Source organism: Gossypium arboreum, chromosome 1, assembly GCF_025698485.1.
Source record: "Gossypium arboreum isolate Shixiya-1 chromosome 1, ASM2569848v2, whole genome shotgun sequence".
In the NCBI taxonomy this organism is placed as follows: domain Eukaryota; kingdom Viridiplantae; phylum Streptophyta; class Magnoliopsida; order Malvales; family Malvaceae; genus Gossypium; species Gossypium arboreum.
This window is the reverse complement of record NC_069070.1, coordinates 22,102,788-22,110,181: the sequence shown is the minus strand read 5'-3', so window position 1 is coordinate 22,110,181 and position 7,394 is coordinate 22,102,788. Positions and strand designations below refer to the sequence as shown.

Sequence of the window (7,394 nt, the reverse complement as noted above, 5' to 3'; positions counted from 1 at the left end):
CGCCAGATCGACAGAAATCTTACGCAAACTTGAAATGGAAAGATATTGAGTTTTAGATTGGGGATAAAGTGTTCTTGAAAGTATCTCTGTGGAAGAAAATACTTCGATTTGGTCGTAAAGGCAAATTAAGTCCGAGATTTATTGGACCGTATGAAATCATCGAGCGAGTCGGACCAGTTACTTATCGGTTAACATTGCCGTTTGAGTTAGAAAAGATTCATAATGTATTCCATGTATCGATGCTTAGACAATACTAATCCGACCCAGTAACATGTCATTTCCCCGACTGAGGTTGAAATTCAGTCAGATTTATCGTACAGTGAAGAACATATCCGAATTCTAGCTCGTCAGATCAAAGAGTTGAAAAATAAAAGAATAGCGTTAGTGAAAGTATTATGGCATCGACATGGGGTCAAAGAAGCTACGTGGGAACCCGAGGATGCTATGAGAAAACAATATCCAAACCTATTCACTGGTAAGATTTTCGGGGACGAAAAGCCCTATGGGGGAGAGTTGTAACAGCTCGGTTTTAGCTAAATCGGAACAGTAATTTTGAGACCATAAATCCAAGGTCGTAAAATTATTTTAATATTATTTTTGGTGTTTATAGCATGTGATTATATATGTGTAAAAATTTTGTGAAATAATTTTATCGTTTAAGTGGTTAATTTGAGAAAATGGCTAAATCGCGTAAAATGCAAAAGGAGCATGCTATAAGTTAAAAGTGCCTAATTGCTATGGTTTGTTAAATATGAGATCCTTATGTTGTAATTAGTCCACTGATAGTGGAGATGGACATAAATGGCCTTAAATCATGTGATTTACAATGTTTTATATTAAGGTTAAAATGGTAATTAATATATTAAGTTAATATTAACTAAAACAAAGTGAAAATAAACCATGATATCATCATTCATAGCCGAAAATCAGCAAAAATAAATAGGATTTTAGCTTTCATCCATTCACCTAGCTTGTTCTTTGATTAAGGTATATATTTTGCTCGGTTTTTTATTATTTCTACGTTTTTGTGATTGTTGCTTTGAGTACTAGCTAGTGCATGCCTCAATTTCTGAAATTGTTGATGATTTTATGAAGTGTCATTGCTGAATTTATGAGCTTTGTGATGTTTAATGATAGATTATGAAGGTTTAATGATAGATATACAAATTTTGTTAAGTGATTTTTGACAAAAATGTCAATTAGGGATTATATTGAGAAAATGTGAAAATATGTGGTTAAATGTGTGAATAAATGAAAAATAAGGGCTGATATAAGCACTAGGAAAATTCAGCTGCATTATTTGAAAGAAATTGTGTAATTTTGTATATTTGTGAAATAAAGACTAAATTAAATAAATGTGAAACTTTAGGGGCTAAAGTGCAAAAAGGCCCAAATATGTGTTTGTGGACTAAATTGAAAGATTATGAGATTAAATGAGTTGAACTTGTTATAATATAGATCAAGAAAAGAGGAACCCGGATTTAGATCGAGGCAAGAACAAAGTACTCGACTAATTGACTAGTTTTGTCGTTTTTACTTCAAGGTAAGTTCGTACACGATAAATATTGTTACAGTTATATTTTAATGCTTTGATATTTCATAAATTGTATATACGAGACTACGGTAATGTTCGATGACAAATCGATTACATTTGGCACTTAGTGTGCGAGATCGAGATAGCTTCGGCTATGTAATGCACTTTGTGTGCGAGATCGAGATAGCTTCGGCTGTGTAATGCACTTTGTGTACGAGATTATAATAGCTTCGGCTATGTAATGCGCTTAGTGTGTGAGATTATAATAGCTTCGGCTATGTAACGCGCTTAGTGTGCGAGATTATAATAGCTTCGGCTATGTAACGCACTGAGTGTAAGAAATTATAATAGTTTCGACTATGCTTTGGCACTTAGTGTACGGGATATCGAGTAATCGACAGTATCACGAGAAAGTATGAGTTCAATATGAATTTGTACAGGTATGTACATATAAAGCATGAAATTCAAATAGAAGAAGTCAAGAAGTTATATATAGCATAAGAACAAGAATGTGAAAAGTTTGCTAATAATCATGAGTTACATGTTATTATGCTTAGATTGATGAATGGTATATTTATGATTAGATAAGTTTATATCATACGAACTTACTAAGCTTTTAAAGCTTACTTTGTCTGTTCTTTCCATGTTTTATAGATTTTCAAAGCTAGCTCGAACATCGGGGATCATCAGGAACCATTATCACACTATCGACTACATGTTGGTATTTTTAGATGCTTGTATATATGGTATATGGCATGTATAGGCTAGTGAGTTGATGTTATGTTTTGAGATTTGATATAGCCATGAGATTTGGCTTGCTTTTGTTGAAATGTTGGTATGTACTTGGTCATTTAAGTTGGTTTAAATTATGTTTTTGATAAGTAATATATGTGATGTATATAAGTTACCTTGTGTTTTAGCATGTTTGCCATGATTGTTGATATGGCTAAGTGGTTGCTCATGTGGTTAGTTATTATTTGATGTATTTATACTTGAGGAATGGTACATTTTAGTATGAGTTGTGGATGAAGAATTGGTATGTTTGAGAAGCATGATTTGGTTGATAGAAAGGTGAGAAAATACATTTAGGAGTTATGTGAGTTTGATGATTATGGCATATTGATTTGGCATGTTTTGGTTGTCTATATATGTATTGAAATGATACCATTTTGATGGTTAGCTGAACATGAGAAAAGAGTGGCAAATTGGCTTTGCAAATGACCTATTTTTCTTCACGTGGACAGAGACACGGGCGTGTGTCTCAGCCGTGTACGACACACGGTCATGTTGTACGGTTGTGTGTCCCTTGGGGTACCCTTTTGAATTAAGACAGTATACCCTATAGTTTTGACATGGCCTAGACACACGGCCATGTCTACTGGCCGTATGTAACACATGGGCTAGCACATGGGTTTGTGGCCGACCATGTGACCTAAGTCAGTAACCCCTCCTGTTTTCCCACGGCCATGGCACACGGGGGTGTCTCCGATGTGCGGTGCAAGTTAGAATGTATGCCCTGTTTTCACAGGGCATATGACACGAGTGTGTCTGGTAGTCGTGTGAGGCACACGGCCTATTCACACAGGCGTGTGACCCTTAAATGTTTGAAAATTTTCTAAGTTTCCCAAAGTTTGCAAATGTTATCGGTTTAGTCCTGAACCACTTCTAAGCATGATTTAAAGTCTCGTAGAACCTTACAAGGGACATTGTGAATGTTTTTGAATGGATCTTGAGTATGAATGTATAAATTTATGTGAATGAAGTGTGTTATTCGATAATGCCTCGTAACCCTATTCAGGCGACGGATAAAGGTTAGGGGTGTTACAAAAATTTATGGCTCGAAAATGTATATTTTCTTGTGTTAAGTCTGGTATTGTCTCGTACCCTGTTCCAGCGTCGAACACGAGTAAAGGGTGTTACATATTAAGACTTGTGGATGGCGATGAAAAACCAACAATGGGCTTTATTTATGAGGCTGTTGATAGAGCTAAACGAGCAATTCAACAATATTGTCGGTATTTCACCGAGTACGAAAAGATTATTGACAATAGATGGAATTTTATGCATTCCGACTTGCATTCAGCTGGTAAGATAAAATGTTTCATATAATTAAGAATTATTTTTATATTTTATTATTTTAAGTTTTATATTATTATTTGATGATTTTCTTATAAATTATGCTTAGGTTTTTTTCTTAATCCCCAATTTCAATTTGGGGTGGAGCATTTCCTAATAGAAACATTAAAAGGTACACGATCAGTAATTGAAAGATTAGAACTTTCTTTTGATACTCAAGTCAGAATGGTTAATCAGGCTAGATTCAAGTACTATTATTTGTAACTTAGTTATATAATTTGAAATAGAATTATTTTTTAATTTTATTCTATCTTTTATTTATGCAGTTGTTACTATTTAGAGATAAACATGAGACATTCGATACTCCACAAGCACAAAGAGCTTGGAAGGAAATGAATCCAGGTAAATAGGTAATTAAATAATTTAATTTGTATTATATTATTTAATTATATTGTACATTTTGTAGTTATTTTGAAATTAAAATAATATTATGCAGTTGAGTGGTGGATAATATATGGCACATGTGTTCCAGAATTACAAAAATTAGCAATTAAAGTGCTTAGTCAAACAACTTTTGCATCAAATTGCGAACGAAATTGGAGCACATTTAGTTATATTCACACCAAGGCAAGAAATAGGTTGAAGTATAAAAAACTTGAGAAACTAGTGTTTACCTATTATAATATGAGGCTTCAGATAATGCATCAAAAAAGAATGAGCATTAATGATATAAACGTTAGTTCTAATCCTATCAGCCTTTATCATATCTTTGAAGATGTTGATACACTATCAAAATGGCTTCATGAGAAAGAGAATCCATTGTTAGATGGTGAAAATCCCAGTGTGTTGCCTTTGGATACCTTTGATGATGAAATGGATGTTGATCAATCTCAACAACAAAATTTGTCTCATTCAAGTTCTAGTGCAACGCCAAGTTAGAGTGGCGAGGGACCTGATGGTGGTGGCTTAAGTCTAATTGATAAGGATGATGGACATAGTGGTGATAGAGGTAAAATTAGGTCTTCTAGTCGGTATGGAGGAGAATATGGGGTTGGTACCACTAGTGGACATTTCCGTGATAGATCAAGATTTGATGGAAATATGTTTCCTAAACTTAGGAGAGATAGAAGTGAACCTAGAGCTCCATCAAAAGGAAAAGGCAAGAAACATACTTCTGTAGGCTTTTCATCTGCTAGGAGATCGAGTTCTAGTAACCTTGGGTATAGTGATTCATCTACTAGCACTCAAGGATTTTATCCACCAGAACAACCTTTATATTTTCAACCTTCACATGGTTATCCACAACCATATGGTTATTATTTACCATTTCCTAATTATACTGTGCCATACCAGCCTTAAATGCATGCTCCACCGCCAATGTATCAGCCACCTCCACCTCTCATGTATCCTCCTCCTCAAATATATCCTCTATATCAATTATATGAAAACCAAGGTGAAAATGTTACTTTTTTTGGATATATTTTTGGACAAAGGCCAAGAGAATCAAGTTAAGAACGCTTTCAAAGTGAAGGTGAAAGATCTGATCCTCCTCGTCATTCCACTAATTAGTGAAAACTAAATTATACCACTACCACTATTTGTAAGGTATGTTTTTTTTTAAAGAAAACTTTTGTTAATGTTTTTAATTTTAATGATATTAAAACATTTAAAATATATCTTTAGATAAATGAATGAAGTATATTTTATGAAAAGATAATTAAGAATCAAAGCATGTTAAACTATATATGAAAGTAGAATGAGAATGAGAATAAGTGGTAGGAAATAGGAATAATTAATAAGAATCTATACATTTATCTATTCTTTTTTTCCTTTTGTAGTATAGAATGTTGATATCTTCACCATCTTTAAAGCTGTCAAGAAATATTGAAGACACCTCTCATGTATAAATTTTTCAATTATTTTATCTATAAAAATTTCAAACTTATTAAATATGATGAATGTTTAATATTTACTATTCCTTTTACTTTGTTATTAGTGAATATAACATTCTTAGAAAAATCGTAAATAAATATAAGAATAATTAATGATTATAAAAGTTGTGTTCTCATATCATATTAATGAAAGTTCATAAGTATTAGAGAACACTCTAAAATCATTAAAAGTGTCTTTTATAATTATAATTATAATTATTTTGTTTTACAATAAGTTGTGCGAATTTTAAAAAAAATTCATGATCGCGATACCCACAATGACCACAATAATATCCGTTATGTTCGTAACCGCGATAAACGTAACGTGACCGAAAATGTAGCCGCAACCGCAATTTAAGTCCGTTGATGTTTCATGGGTCCGTCCTAGGACACACTGCCAAATGAATAATGTGTTCATCATGCAAGAAAGAAAAGTTACTAGTAAAGATTTGGGTGTCAGACATAACTCCAACATGCGGCCAATAGATTTGTGACACATGTTTGAGTTACGTGAGATTACTGCCCTCAGAAGTTTTGATTACCTTAACCCTGAGTTCTCTCCCATGCTCTTTAAAGTTCCAAGTTTCACCGCCCCACTTCCAAAGCAAAAGCTGCAAATTGCAAAGCAAAAGCACACACTAGGAACTTTCCTTTTCCAAGTCTATATATATCAATCAAATGCCAATGCTCTTTTCTTATATCTTATTGCAAGAAGAAAAAATATATATATTCAGCACCTTTCAGTTTAAATCATGAAGAACAAGGCATCTGGTTTCTTGAAACAGGTAGTGTCTTCTGTGTTGGTCAGTTCCATTGCCAAAGCCAAATCCATGGTGGATAAGGGCAAAACTAGTGCTTCCAAAGCCCGCCTTATAATCCTCACTTTGATGAGGAACAAGAAGGCGGTGTTGCTGGGTCCAATCTCCAAAAAGATCCATGGATTCCTCGGGGACAAGGAAAATGACCCCCAAGACGATGAAAGCAAAGCCATTGTTCCATTTCAATACAACGATGATGATGATGCTCAGGTGGCTGATGATGATAAGTACCCTGATTTGACCCACTATCTGTTTGATGAAAAGGAGCTGGAGTTAGAGGCGGAGGCTGAAAGCGGATCGGTGATCGAGATGGTGAAGAAGTCGAAAGAAGAAGGGGAAGATTTCAGTTTGGAAGACGAGATCGATCACGTTGCGGACTTATTCATCACCAGGTTTTATAAACAAATGCGCCTCCAGAAACTCTTGTCCTTCAAGAGAAATCAACAAATGCAGGAGGGAAACCATTAGAGACTTTAGACGTTTTTTTTTTATTATGATTGCTGTAATTTGTTTGTTTTAGTTTGAAGCTTCCATTACAAGTTCAATTCTCTTGCCTGAGAATACCTACTATCTGCATTTGGCTTTTATTGGTACTTTCAGAAATGCATTTAGCCAAATTGTTTTTAACACTCATAGCTAGGTCTATATGTAAAAACGTTTTTATTTTTATATATTTCAATAAAAATATAATTCATTTTGATATACAAATTTTAAATTTTAAATATTTTTAAGTATTTAATATTAATTATTTATGAAATTTAATTACTATATTTTATATATTAAAATATAACTATTACAAATTTAAATGTTATTTGAAATAAATTTCTAATTATACACCTAATATAAATTTAAAAAAACACATCAAATGGTAAATTAATGGCCAAAAATGTTATTTTGACTCCAAAATTATTTTTCAAATAAAAAATTACCCATTATAGCTTTTGTTTTTAGATTCAAAAGCAATTTTTTCTTTCAAATATTTTCCTGTTAGTATTGTTTAAGTTTCAAATGTATCTTTTTTACCTTAAACATGCT

At 33.1% G+C, this 7,394-nt stretch overlaps 1 protein-coding gene across 1 annotated transcript; it reads left to right on the top strand.

Moving 5' to 3' along the window:
• The first annotated feature begins 6,124 nt into the window (after positions 1-6,124).
• On the top strand, positions 6,125-7,067 carry LOC108472834 (uncharacterized). The gene has a single exon (XM_017774391.2). The coding sequence runs from the start codon at positions 6,294-6,296 to the stop codon at positions 6,825-6,827; it is 534 nt and encodes a 177-aa protein (XP_017629880.1). The 5' UTR covers positions 6,125-6,293; the 3' UTR covers positions 6,828-7,067.
• Positions 7,068-7,394: the final 327 nt, after the last annotated feature.

Excerpts from the sequence above, each read along its gene's own strand:
- LOC108472834 (XM_017774391.2), top strand. The coding sequence starts at position 6,294 with ATGAAGAACAAGGCATCTGGTTTCTTGAAACAGGTAGTGTCTTCTGTG.